This window comes from Leuciscus leuciscus (assembly GCF_965113295.1).
Source record: "Leuciscus leuciscus genome assembly, chromosome: 20".
Taxonomy (NCBI): Eukaryota; Metazoa; Chordata; class Actinopteri; order Cypriniformes; family Leuciscidae; genus Leuciscus; species Leuciscus leuciscus.
In genome coordinates this window covers 19,169,931-19,184,672 of record NC_138744.1, presented here as the reverse complement: position 1 = coordinate 19,184,672, position 14,742 = coordinate 19,169,931, and the positions used below count along the sequence as shown (strand labels likewise).

Below are 14,742 nucleotides of genomic sequence, written 5' to 3'. Positions count from 1 at the left end.
CTTTGCTGTTATTAGTACTTTAGTGTTAAATTATTGTATTTGGGTTAGGTGGCTTAGGTTTTATTGTGAGTTTGTTATGTAAATTTGTTCAGTTTTTTTGTATTTAGATTACTTATATTTATATATTAACTAAACATTTTTAATATATTAAATTTTAAGAATTTTGTTCAAATTTTTTTCCAATAAAAACGTTCTTTAATGTCATTCATCATCGTTTTTAAGGCTCTCTTAAATTTTTTTAACAAAAATTAAGTATTGGTTTAGGCATCGGTACCGTTTTAAAAGTATCGATTTGGCACCGGTATCGAAAAAAACCCAAACGATAACAAACCCTAATCTTGGCTGAGGGCTCAGGCGGCGAGGCGGCGACATCTTGGCTGAGGGCTCAGGCGGCGAGGCGGCGGCCATCTTGGCTGAGGGCTCAAGCTGTGATGCGGCGACCATCTTGGCTGAGGGCTCAGGCTGGGCAGGCATGACGTGAAGATCCCTTGAGTCAGGCTGTGTACCGGATCGAGACACGACGCTCTCCAGACACCGGATGACAGTCTCCCTCCAGTCCAGTCCGGTGGTGTCTGGGAGGTCGATAGGATGGTTAAATGTGGCCCGATCCGGAACAAGGTGCTCAGGCTCATGTCATCAAGGGCGCTGGTGACGAATAAAAAAAAGTTTTGTCTCTCCTGAGCCATGACGATCATTCTAACCCTATCGTCCATTTTGGGCGGTCCGATCTTCTGTCATGGTGTGGGGTCAGAAGAAGACGAGGGAGAATCAAAAGTTCCAATGCACACTTTTACTAACAATATGATTCAAACAGGTACAGACAAGGCAGAAGGAACACACACTTAGTAGGACGGAGATCGGACAAAGACTGACTGAACAGAATGTAACTAAATGTAACTAACTTTTCTTTAGAAAAATCAAGGTTACATTGACGCGCTTACAATGGAAGTGAATGAGGCCAAAGATTTAGAAAAAATGTGAAGCTTATCATTTTATAAAAGCATGTACAATAAATCTTCCGTAATGACACTTTTTTTTCTTTTTTTTTTTTAGTTGTTAAGCTGTTGAAATAATGTTACAGCCATTTCAGGGTTTATGGCATTTCGTTGTCTTGGACAATTGGACAACTTCATTCAAAATAGGATCACCCCTCCACGCACACGCATTAAAATCATGTTAACACATTGTTCTGTTGCTTTATTTTTGAAACAGTGGGTATTTGAATGTTTACGGATTGGCCCCATTCACTTCCATTTGTCAGTTTCCCCAAGTGGAAATTCTTTTTTGCCACAAATGCTGTCGGCAACGCTTTAGTTTACGGTCCAGTTCTCACTATTAACTAGTTGCTTATTAGCATGCATATTACTAGGATATTGGCTGTTTATTAGCACTTATAAAGCACATATTAATGCCTTATTCTGCATGACCATATTCTACATCCCCTACCCAATACCTAAACTTAACAACTACCTTACTTACTATTAATAAGCAGTAATTAGGAGTTTATTGAGGCAAAAGTCATAGTTAATAGTTAGTTAAGAGCGAGAATTGGACCCTAATCTAATGTGTGACCATGCTTAACTAGCTTAACTAGTACTGAACCCAGAATATTCCTTAAACATAAACCAGAGTGGATAGAACAATGTTCACTTCATAATGGCTGAGGCTCTGCATCGTTAGACCGCTATAGAGTACTGATTGGTTGGGACTTTTAACTGATATATCTGAGAACTTGGCACACACTGGGATAAAGCCCAAACCCCTGGTGTTCTGGATGATGAAGGGCTTTCCAATCTTCTCATCGAATCTCTATCCGACCCTGTCGAATACCTCTTGAGAAAGAAGGATCTTGAAACATGCGGCATCATGCCATCATTATCCGTGGGTGAAGCTGTTCGTTGAGAGTAATACTGTTTAAATGGAATCATAAGTGATCAGAGAAATGACCGCAGGGACTAAAGGCTCTTGTGGCTTCCATCAGCTCCTTTTGAACCCTCCGACTATACTGTACCAACACAAGCGAGGAGTCTTAAAGAATTATTCATACAAAGTCTTTAGATATTCACAAATGTGGATACTTGAAAAACGGTGATGTACATTTGCACTTGTTGCGATAATTAGCTCGGGATTACAAAGCCCATCATTTACCGCCTGTGAAAATGAATATGATGTTCTGTAGCTTTTTTTTTTTCTTTGCTGAAAGCCTAATTTTGAGTCTACGTTTAACACAGGCCCAGTCAAAGACAGAGTTCAGTCTCACTGTGAGAGGGGAAAAAATATGTATCTTTAAGAGGAAGAAAATTTATTCAAGAAATGAAATGTAGCGGATTTGAACCGAGCCGTTCTGCGAGGGCACCGTAAAGGATTAGCCCTATTCTTCTCAGAAGGTTGCTGACAGCTATTGCGCGAAAGTACTTGGTTATTTTCTATTACAGCTAGGACTGAGAAGAAATTAAATCGTCGTCGAGGTCTCCCAGTGCGAAAGGAAAGTCTGTGTGGCACTGCTGAATAGGGCTCTCACTCTCTCCATCTTCCCTCAGGCAGTCTCTCTCTTTAGTTCTCCTATTAGTTTCTTCTGCACTTCTCCCTCACGTCTGCTTGTTTTATCCGACACTAATGCCAGATGCCATGTCGTAGTCCATATTATTATCCCAAGGCTTGTACGAACCTTCAATATGATTCCTATAAGGCCCAGTGCGTGCCTCTGGGACTGCTGCTCAATTCCTCCATCTACTATTTACTTGATTAAATGGGATTTTTCTTTATCAACTCTAATCAGACTTTGCGAGGAGTCGAAGAGAGAATGAAAGAAATGCCTACAGAGAGAGAAAAAGAGGAACTGAGAGCGAGGGCAGGATGGAGCGCAGCCTTTGCATTCCCCAATCTGATTTGATGGGATTTACTTGTGACTATCAATGTTTACTCATCTGTTGTGCTCTGAGCTGTAACTCAAACAACAGGACACATATACAAAGAGTGAGACTGAGAGAGAGAAAGAGGGTGAATAGGGTGTGAACATAAATTCCACTGAATGAAACTTGTTAACATGCCCTCACTTCAAAATCACACTCAGTCACTTTGACAGTTTATGTTGTGAACCATTCAACTGACATCTGTCGCTGGCCAATGAGATTCAGACTGATGATTGATATGTGGGTTTGTGCAACCTGACAACTACAACACTGGTTCCCTTGTTTTTTCACAAAAATCATTGTTATGACCTGGGTAGATTGAACCATTTGTATGAAAAAAATTTAATAATAATTCTGTCATGATTTACTCACCCCCATATTGTTCCAAATCTGTATGGCTTTTAGCTGAATTTTCAATGGTGTCCAATACAACACTGACGCCCTTGAATTTCATTGGCCTTTCCACAGAAGAAAGTCATACAGGTTTTAAACATTATGAGGGTAATTATAATTATAATGGAACTTTTATTTTTGGTTAGAACACTCCCTTTAAATTGGGATGTAAAGTTTACATTTGGGGCTTAGTAACTACTGGTAAGTTTGTAACTAAGCCTGTACTTCATTCGGTTGCACCATGTAGTCTTGCAGTATGCATATTTTTATATTTTCTATATGCATGTTATACATCTCTATGTGAACAAAACATTTATTTATTTATTTATTTACCTTATAATGTTTAATCAAAATGTTATATTGGGACCTTCCAGTGAAAACGACAGAATTCACTCTACTAGTGACGTATACAGGACTTTTGAATGCGACGCCCACTTCTCAAAATCAAATCAGAAACCGATGCATAGAAGTCCTCTCCATAGATTTAATATTTTTATTTTTTTTTATTTATTTTTTTTTATAAATCTGTACTCTCAGATCAGATGTGTCACAATACAGAAGGAAAGATCGGTCGCTACTTCCATTTTATCATGACTTGACAGTTCACCCAAAAATGGAAAACTCTGTCATCTTTTATACTCACCGGCCCTAATGTCATTCAAAACAAAAAAATTAAGCTATAACTTTAAGGGAAGACTTGGCTGCGGTTGTAAGCAAAAAGAAAAGTAATGTGTTGCATAATATGAAATGAATGTTTATTTGTCAAATAGACCTTATGCACCAGAGAAACAAGTGCACAGCCATCTTTAGAATTTTGTGTTTGAACTTAAAGTTGCTTACAATTGGCCCGTGTTCTTTTAAGGGTTCTGATAAAAATAACTAATACCTTTAAGAATGAAGCAGATATGAATTAACTTGCATTACACTCAGGCATTGAACGAGTGAGTGTTTTTGACTGTTATACCCAGTACATTCTTGCACAGACATGATGCCGATAAATTGATTTAGTGGAGATGAGGAAACGGATCAGTAGGCTAGTTTATTTTATGCTTTAAAACTCTGGTTCCCAACCCTGTTCCTGGAGGGCTCCCAACAGTACTCACTTTGGATGTCTCCCAAATCAAACACACCTGATTAAACTCGTCAGCTCATTAGTAGAGTACTCCAATACTTTAAATGAGTGTGTTATATGAGGGAGACATTCAAAATGTGTAGCGTTGGGGGGCCTCCAGGAACAGGGTTGGAAACGACTGCTTTAAATGGCTGAACGGTATTTCATCAATAGCGCTGCGTCACGCTGGGATTCAGTCAGTGACCTTCTGAAAAAACATTGACCATTTATCATCAGAGCTCACTAAATGAAACACAGAGTGTCAGTATTAATCACGGGCGATTGACTTATTGGTTTATTAATCGATTGACAAGCGACCACTTCCAGTAGACCACAGATATAAAAAGAGAGGTAAAAAAAAATCTAACCGGTGAAATAATAAAAACCCTTAACGAAGAGAAAAAAAAAATCGTATAAAATAATGTATTAATACGGTGACTGCAGCTCAAGCTACTTACTCCATCCATTTCCCCGGCATAAGCAACGGTAACTCACTCTCCAGAACACGCGCGCGCGCTCACGGTCGGTGCGTATTTTCCCCCCTGTCTATGCTGTATGGATACACGCGTGTCTAGTGAAACGGATGGACTGCGTGATGGACACACACCTCTCCGTTTTGCTCGGAGAAGCAGAAGTGGCGACACGGCTCCATTGATTCGCAGTACGGGATGATGGGAGGGGAGAGAGACACGGACGGGGGCTGCGGGGGGCATGCAACAGAGGACTGAGTGGCTCTAGTAAATATTTATATTGCATGATGATATGCGCGAGCGAAAGGAGGAGGTGTGTGTGCGCGATAGCGTGAGTGTGTGTGTGTGTGTGGAGTGGGAGAGAGAGTGAGAGGCAGAGGAAGAGACCTCGAGCCACCCAGTTATTAATATTATTCCACACCGCTAAGTTTAGCATTCAACACGTGTCGCAAGTGATGGAGAGCGAGAGAGAGGGAGAGGGAGAGAGAGAAGCGGGAGGCGCGCGCGCGCTCGAGAGAGGGAGGTTGACGGTTGACGGTTGCTAGGTGACGAGGTGCATATACTGAATTTTAACAAAAGAGCGGAGAGAGAGAGAGTGGGAGAGAGGAGCAAGAGAGAGAGAGAGGAGGGAGCGGGAGATAGGTGGAGAGAGAGGGAGAGAGAGGGAGAGCTCGCGAAAATTGAATACATGTAGAATATATATATTTCTAGGTGTATTTCCCCCGGAGAAGCCGCAAAAAGGATACCTCGAGGGGAATGATGTGAAGAGAATGGAGGGCCGAAAGGAGAGAGGGGGGACAGGCGCGTGAAAACACAGTAAGTAACAGTTTAATGAATACTGCTGTGTTTTTGCACGGACTTGACTGCGTGGAGCGAGGAGGCACTGACAGTGCACTGGCGGCTCCGGGTGAGGGTAACGTTACTGGAAAAGATGGATGGCACGCGAAAGATAGATGGATACGGCCGGCGCGCGCTGGTGTTTGACCCTTCTGTCATTGCTGCACGCGCGCACATATGCCAGTGCTTATAAGCCCACTTGTTCCTCAGTGAAACAGCACATACTTAGACTTTTCTTGCTCTCTCACTGCACAGCTACGCGCAGAGGTTACAGCAACACGCGAAAACGCACGCGCCTGGAAACGGCACTGAGACACGCGCAGTCTGCGGGCACAATTAGTGATTTTCATAAAAACAACAACTGTGAAGCAACTGAATATTAAAACGTGTTTAAAATGCTGCTTCGGTGCGGCTAATGATCGTGTCGATACGCCGCGCTGTCAGGTTGCTCGTCTCCAGTTGTGTATGTAAACTGCGGATTTATCAATTTTACTGAGCACAGTTTTCAGTGTCTCACAGTGTGTGTTTGATATTCTTGGTGCTTCAGTGCCATGCGAGCTTATTAACATAGCATAGCCTATTTATTTTCGAGTATTTTTTTATGTATAATCATTTAAATGGAAGACAGTGAATTGAAATATCTCAATACACCAATTGCTTTCTTTTTTCAAAGTCTGGCCATTTGCTTTTTAATAGTTGGGTAAGAAATCAGTGAGATTTATGAGCAGCGCTCATTATGTTAATTTCATATGAGCCCATCATAGGCCCACAGTTTTCCTCCTGCGATATGAATCAAACCGTTGGCGTTTAGATGAAGTAAAATCATTTATGTGGGGCTTCTGCTTCATATTCTGTAATAAGTTTTACTCCCTCCTTGCGCCAAACTTATTAAAGCTGTTAAGATGGAGCCTGGAGTCCTGCAGAGGGAATGTGAGGTCTTAATGTACACCAAGACAGGCCTGAGATCAGTGCTGGCATACATCATACACAGAAAACATTTTAGTTCAATCATATGTTTTAGTGTACTAGGAGCTTGTTGTGCAACGTGACCTTTCATAAGCTTCATTCTGTACTGATCTGCTGTCTTGAGACTCTTTTCACACACAGTACATGTACTCTATAGAGTATCTGCCATAGGTGAGAAAAGATTACGACCTCCAAAAAAAACATATTTATTGAACAAGGCATGTTGTGGATACTGGGCACGCAAATCACCAAGGACTACACACACACACACACACACACACACACACACACACACACACACACACACACACACACACTGCAGTACTGTAATGCGCACAGTAATGTTAATGTGTTGCCTTCAGTGTCAATATAGCTTCACTCCAGCGGTCTGTCTTACAGCTGCTTTCCAGGCTTTACTGTAGAGGGAGGGGGAGTGCACTTATAAAGAAGGAGGGAGAGTGAAAGAATGAAAGAGTATAGAATGAAAGAAGGTGAGAGACTATTATGCACTGAAGAGGAGGATGTAGCAGAGGTGTGGATACAGATGAAGCTGGATGGGGAGGAGAAGACTCTTAGACAGAAATACAGTGAAGGATGGGGAAAAGAGAAATACAGTGCAAACAGAATGAGGGAGTGAGAGGAGGAAATGAAGGAAAGGAAGAAAGGGAGAAGAGGAATTGAGACTGAAATATCTGAGACTGAACATGGTTGGAGGGCTCAGACAGAAAGATGAGAGCAGCTTGAATCAACGTTTGCATTTCTCTTTACCTCTTTCTCCTTTTTCTGTTTCAGCGCATTGATTCTTTATCTTCTCCTTTACCTTTGCTCTCTATCCTCTCTATCATTCCCTCTCGGGCTTTCTGGCTCTAGAGTATTGCTGCTTTTTTAACATCTCTTTTTTCTGCTGGATCCCTCTCTTCAGCGTTTCTGTATCAGTCTCTTCATCTGATTACTTTCCTCTCTCTTTTTTTTTTGTTCACATAGCTGTGTTGATGAGTCCAGCATGCCCCAAACTGTATCCAACTCCCTCTCAGTATCCCCCGTTCACTTAAATGTGACTAATTAAGGTAAAGCTCGTTAACACAGAACATCAATTAGTCTTTAACGAGATCATAGGCTGGTGTTTGAAAGAGATTACATTGCTCCCCTCTCCCCTGACTCCCCAGAGGTTAGACTGGCTCGCTATTGATAAAGGCCATTCTAATTTACATTAGACCTCAGACGCAGTTTGGGTGCTTGGGGTCAGATGGAGAAAGCACGTGGGACACCACAGTTGCTCCGACATTCAGATCAAAATAAAGCAGCCCACCCTGTCTCACACACAGAGCTATTGCTGCGTTAGGGAAGTTTACATTGAAAGCATTTTTTATTTTAAAAACACATGATGCTGGGAAGTGGAATAACAAAAAAACAAGGTCTAGAGACACTTTTACTTCTTTTAACTTATGGAAGCCGTTTTCCGCCACATATGATATGCTTTGATAAATCATAATTGTGAGATAAAAAGTCAAAATTGACAAAAAGTCAAAATTATTATACCATAACCAAAAAAAAAAAATGTACGAAGAGTTAAGTCATATTATGACATGTCATAAGTATGAGAAATCAGAATTGACAAAAATAGTCAAAATTGTTATATTAAACAAGTATGAGATAAAAAGTCAAAATTTGATATTAAGAGATGAGTTGAAATCGACAGAAAGTCAAAATTCTGAGAAGTCACAATTAAAAATAATCTACAATGTCATCATTTTCATTCAAGTTGTATGAAATAAAATCCATAATTATGACATAAAAAGTCAATTATAACAAAACAAATCTGACTGTTCATTTCATAATGATTTTTATTCTATTATAATGTTGTCTTAGGATTTAGTTATTTTTATTTAATAATTATGACTTTTTATGTCTTAATGATTTACCAAATAATTTTTTATGTGGCTAAAATTGTGATTCCATTTTAACTTGAGTGTAGTGTTTTTAGAAAAACGTCTCATTTGCAAGACGCAGCAAAAGACGTGAGCGCAATAGTCAAACATGCCTGTCTAACAAACATTTTAAAAAGCATTTTGTGTAAACTGCACCTTAGTGTTATACAGCTGAGGCCAAGTGGTAGTAAAGGAGCAATGGAAGGAGGAGGAAAAGGAGGAAAATAAAAAGAAGGAGAGTGTTTCTATGAAAAGGGAAACAGAAGCGACTTTTAACAAGAAAGCCGGAAATGTTAGCAAATTAAGAGGAAACGTTGACACAGAAAGTGTAGCACTCAGTGGCATCCTGTTCTAATCAGCCATGAGTTTCCACAGGAAGCCGAGTCTTCCCTTTCACCCATCTCCACGGTTACCGTAACCACGGATATTTCGGTCTAACTACAACTGCGGTCCTGTACAGTTACCACGGAAATCCCTGCAAGACTTCCCTCGTTTCCATAGACAATTCACCTGAGAGCTTAACGTGAGCTCGCTGACACTGTGTGAGATCATGGCGTCTCTTGATTCATTCATCTCTGATATCCAATCAAACACATGTCCATAAAACGCTATTGACAGATGTAAACTAACAATGGCTGAAAATCAAGCCAGTGTGGGCCTTGCTTTCCCCCTGAGGAGGTCTCTAGTGATAAGACATGTATTGTAATGCTGTTTCTGTGAAGTGGAGAGGTGCAGAGATGTGTATAGCAGCTGTTGGATGAAACAAGATGAGATTCAGGGGCAGTGAAATGACATGGATAATGGTGGACCAGGCTGAGGAGACATTTTGGGCTGTATTCAAGGTGCTGATTGATCATACTGACAGATTTCTGTTCAGTATGTTAATGGAGAAGGAGGACAAGAAAGATGGCATGCTTTTACCTGACACAGATCTAGAAAAGATAAAGCTGAAATATTTTTGTTTAGATCAAGACAAGAACAGAAATGGTTCATTGATGAATGAATGAGGCATTTATATAGCGCTTTTCATATGTACTACTGTACACCCAAAGCACTGTACAATCATATCAAGGGATCCCTCCTCAACCACCGCCATATTCACTGTAAGTTTGATAACTTTTAGTTACTTATTTAAAATAAACATAACAGCTTAAAAAAAATTGTAATTTATGTTGTTGAGCAAAAAAAAAAAGTTTCGTAGCCTTATGTTTAGCACAGACCTTATTTTACTCATTAATTGAAAAACCCCATTTAAAAAACCTATAGGAAAATCCCAAGGGATCCACTGGCGAATTAGTCTTCTGGGTTTTGACATCATCCCTGAACCACTCTATAGTAGTTACTTACTATGCTAAAACTGTTAACAACAACAGACTTCAAAAGTGAGCAGTGCTACATTTGCACATTTTGTTACAGTGAATTACTGTTGCATAATATCTTGCGACCGTTGATCGTGTGCTTGTGTTATTATGCCTTTAAGACTAAACATTTGGTATACTGTGACGTATTAAATGTTGTTACAAATTTTGCTGGTTGTAATATGACATAAATATAACTAAATGGAACTAAATATAACTATAAAAGGATAGTTCATCACCCCCCATTGATTCATTAACTCATCCTTATGTCGTTCCAAACCTGTATACTTTAAATAGAAATAAAGACAGAAAGTCAAACAGGTTTGGAATGACTGACATGAGGGTGAGTATATGTTTCTAAAAATAAAATGTATAACTAGGCTAGGCCTAGGCTATATGTGATGAAGTCAGGGCTGAGTAATAATTTGAACCAGCTGGACCAGCAATAAAAAGCTTCTTTTTTTTTACCCCTTCAAAATACAATTTTTTGTTATTGCTAGACTTTGAGTTTTAATCCTCCTCACCTGTAAAATTTTTTTTTATTGTTTTTGAATTGTGATAAATGTAGGTATGAAGTAGAAATATCCATGTAGTGTAGATTGTTTGCTCAGATTACCTGTTCAAAGTATTCACCTTCAGTCCAGTTGTGCGTGTGTGTCTGTGTGAGAGAGAGAAGGAGAGATAGGGAAAGACAGAGAAAGAGATTGTAAGTGTAATCAAGCATGTGATGCACAGGTGTGCAGGTTGGTGCATCAGTAATGTAATGTTGCTGCAGGCCTATATGAGCAGTGCTGTTACATCCGTGTAACATTCGTCTGATTGCAACAACTGTTTGCCATGTAGTTTAAATATCATAAATTATTAATATCTTTATGTGGCTTTAGGGTCTGGCATTTCTTAATGCTATCCTGTTTACCCTTTGTACATGTGTGTTTAGGAATGCTGCCTGCATTTAGATTTTAAATATCTATAGATACACTGTCTAAATGATTGAAGAGAGGAGGGTGTTCTTGCGTTATTACAGCCATAATTTGCTGGTTAACTCACAGCATGGTGTGCTGAGCACAAGAGAAAATGTCTCATTGGGCAACAACTGTCATCTGTTTCAAAGAAATAGGACAACGCAAGGCTGCATTTATGAAATGATGCATTAATTTAAACTCTGTGCTACTCTGACACAGAGGTTTTTTTTGTTTTGGCTTTGTTGCCTCAGTGAAGTTTTCCCAGCAACTTTCATTAAAAGTACAGGAATTATGAGCTCCCCCATTGCTCTCTCTCTCTCTCTCTCTCTCTCTCTCTCTCTCTCATCATCTCTTTCTTCCCACCACACGTGGTAATTAGGGGCAACTGCACATAAGCAACCTAGAGAGATTACCTTGAATCTAATATACATACTAATGGCATAGTACTTTGCATGCATAATAAGCCCATCCGAAAAGCTCAATACACAGTCACAAAACTGTAAGACGATGGGCGTGGCCTCAGTCTGGATTCTGACCAGTCGGCATTAATAAAAAAAGAATATTAATCATAAATTCAATTCCCTAAGATGCTGTTGCCTTTAAAGGGATAGCTCACCCAAAAGAGATTCAAATGAGAGTTCTGTCATCATTTACTCAGCCTCCTGTTGTTCCAAACCAAAAATATTTTTGTTCATCTTCGAAACACTTATGTTTTTTTTATGGATACCAGAGAAATGTCTGTCCCTCACAAACTTTAAAGTTAAAGGGTTAGTTCACCCAAAAATGAAATTTCTGTTATCAATTACTCTCCCTTGTGTCGTTCCAAACCCCTCCGTTAATCTTCGGAACACAAATTAAGATAGGCCTATTTTTTGATGAAATCCGAGAGCTTTCTGATCCCCCAGACAGAAACGCAATTACCACTTTCAAGGTCCGGAAAAGTAGTAAAGATTGTTAAAATTGTCCATGGGACTACAGTGGTTCAACCTTAATTTTATGAAGCGACGAGAATACATTTTGGACGAAAAACAAACAAACAAAAATAACAACTTTATTCAACAATTTCTTCTCTTCCTTGTCAGTCTCTAATGCTGTTCGCATTGTAAACACAGCGCTTCCGGGTTCAATGTCAGGAAACAGGAATTAATATTGACAAAAGATTAATTGCTGCAGTCTATTTAAAAATGTTACATTAATTTGAATTAATTAATTAGAAAAAAAAAAGTTTTGAATGAATGGACGATTAACACAGAAATAACAATATAGTGTGGTTCAAAACTGCTTTCTCTGGCTCAGTGGCAGCACGAACACCAATTTGAATGTTCCTGTATGATTCTGTCAAAGGTTTAGGCACAGGCAAATGGTTGTCATTTAGAAAAAAAAGGTTGTGTGTGTGTTTGAATCGAGATCGCAATCTTTTAGCGATTAATCGTTCAGCTCTAGTGAAAACTGATGGATTTGAAATGTTGTAAAAGCGGCATTTCTTTTTTATATAATTATACATTATAGTCGTTTTTATTACTCAACAGGTGAGTAAGGTATTTTTTTGGAGAGTAAACAAAAGCCGGCACACTGCCACTGCTGCTACCAAAGAATCAATTTATCGAACAATCTATTGAGATGATTCTTTGGAAGCAGCAGTGGCAGTGTGCCGGCTTTTGTTTATTCTCCAGTGAAGTGCTTGATCTGATCACGCACCTGTCTAAAGTTTTCTGGATGTGTGCATACTACTACTTCGAATAAGGTATTTTATTGAACAGAAAAATTGCCATATGTAGCTCTTTAACAGTTCATTGTAAAGCATTATCAATTGTAAAGGGTCATTTCATTTTGGTTGTAGTGCTGTGCAGGAATTTATTTTCAAGGATGTACCGTGACTATTAATGGGGATAGCTACAGTAACGTCTTCAGCTAATCAGATCCTTTCCATCTAAACTATAGATGGATATACAGTAGATCTACTATAGATATAAACTATCTCTTAAGCCAAGTAGTAAATGTTTATTGAGCAGTAGGATAATCTCTCTCTTTTTTTTTTTTGTTATGAGAAAGAACCATATTCATCTGTAAAGTCACAGAGCTGAAGCACAACCAAAACAATGTTCTTCTGCAAAATGAATGCAGTTTTGTTTTTTAACTGCTAGAGGCCTAAAAGTTACATAATGTACCTTTAAAATAGATTACCATTAAATGTAATATTGAACAACCCATTAATTTAGTGCTTTACATGTGCTTTTTGTATGTTATTCAATACAGAAAAATAAGAACAAACATTAAGGTCTGTTCTTGCATGTCAAGAAAGTACGGTTGTGCTTTCATGTTTACTGTATTTGACGTGCCCTTGCGTTGTTCAATGTTGATATGTGAATAAATTAAATCTGTTCATCATATAAAGCAATTGTGTCTCCTCAGACTTGGATTAAACTTTTTGATTCATAGATTATTTTTATGATGTCATTGTGAACTTTTTGAAGTGCCAAATCTTTGGTGTAATGGTTCTTCAATGGAAGGGCAGAAATCTGTAGTGTTTCAAAGATGAACCAAAGTCTTGTGGGTTTAAAACAACATGAGGGTGAGGTAATGACAGAATTTTCATTTTTGGCCGAACTATCCATTTAATATTATTTAGTAATTTTCCCCTTTTATTTAAGCTGTGATGATTTTTAATTCCACTCACGTCTCCCTGTTTCTTCATTAACTATTCACGACACCTTGTAACATGCAAGCAAACAGACATTTCCACAACACCACAAATGACCCAATAATGCCACATGGCGGGAGTCGGTGTTACCTGTAAAACAATCCAAACCGTGCATGTTTCATAGCAGTCGTGTCAAAGATTGAAAGTCCACGACAGGCTTTTTGTCATGTTAACAACATTCCCATTGACCTTTAATAATGACCATGTCAAACAACGAGTCACGGCGCTTGCACAGCGAAGGGCAGATGAAGCCAATAACACGACCATTTCCGATTACATTTACATTTATTTTCTTGGCAGACGCTCTTCTACCAAAGTGATTTGCAAGAGGCTGCGTGCGTTGCATCGCTACAAACCGCAGCATGTTTGTGTGTTGTCTGTGCAATGGAGCACTGGGGTGCACACGAGTGTAAGTGTCATTGCCATGTGAGCACATGTGCTCGCTATCACCAATTTTATAATGTATGTTTGTGTGCGAGCGCGCGTGTGTGTGTGGTTGCCCTGCGCATCTGTGCCTGAAATTACATGTTAGTGGGTAAAGCCAAGTGTTCTCTTGCAAGTGTGTGTGTGTGTGTGTGTGTGTGTGTGTGTGTGTGTGTGTGTGTGTGTGTGTGTGTGTGTGTGTGTTTTGAGGCGGGCACAGGAGGAAGCTGACAGCTGTGAGAGTGTATCAGTGTCCATGAAGATTGTGTTGATGTGCACAGTGTGTATCCGGCTTCTTTTCTGGCACCCGGTGTGTGTGAGGACTGGCCAGATGTGGTGTGAAAGCATGTGTGTGTGACTGATTGAGAGAGTGTAGTTTGATGCGTGTCCTTATTTCCAATCCAAGTTGTCGTTGCGGATATGTAGACGAAACTTCATAAACAATTTGGTCTGTTTTAAGAGTGCAGGTTAGTTCCAGAGAGTCTCTGTTTGTAGATCAGTTCACACAAGTGAAACAACCGTGCCATTTATTTAAAGTGCATTTTTATATAGGTCTTATCGAAAATCATGGTTTTCAGTTTAAACTTACTTGCATAGAAAAACAATTTTGTTTAAATAGTATTTTCACTTGAAACCAGAGTGTGTAGAGCACACACTGGCTAGCTTTACTAACTAAAGAAA

The 14,742-nt window shown here is 39.4% G+C and overlaps 2 protein-coding genes across 5 annotated transcripts in view; one reads left to right on the top strand and one right to left on the bottom strand.

Annotated features, from left to right (window-relative positions):
• grin2db (glutamate receptor, ionotropic, N-methyl D-aspartate 2D, b) overlaps window positions 1–14,742 on the top strand; it is an 87,383-nt gene that overhangs the window by 4,077 nt on the left and 68,564 nt on the right. Inside the window, exons 1-2 of one of the 4 annotated variants that reach the window (XM_082149100.1) lie at window positions 368–5,439; window positions 5,598–5,702. The exons of 1 other annotated variant lie outside the window; for it this stretch is intronic. The gene's annotated coding sequence lies outside the window, so the exon portion shown is untranslated. Of the gene's footprint in view, window positions 1–367; window positions 5,703–14,742 lie in introns of those variants that run through there. 2 more of the 4 variants (XM_082149101.1, XM_082149099.1) reach the window with 2 other exon arrangements.
• LOC309483344 (uncharacterized protein) overlaps window positions 1–14,742 on the bottom strand; it is a 44,478-nt gene that overhangs the window by 1,392 nt on the left and 28,344 nt on the right. The window contains exon 2 of the mRNA XM_082149132.1: window positions 10,592–10,633. Within this exon, the coding sequence (XP_082005258.1) occupies window positions 10,592–10,633 (42 nt within the window). The remainder of the gene's footprint in view (window positions 1–10,591; window positions 10,634–14,742) is intronic.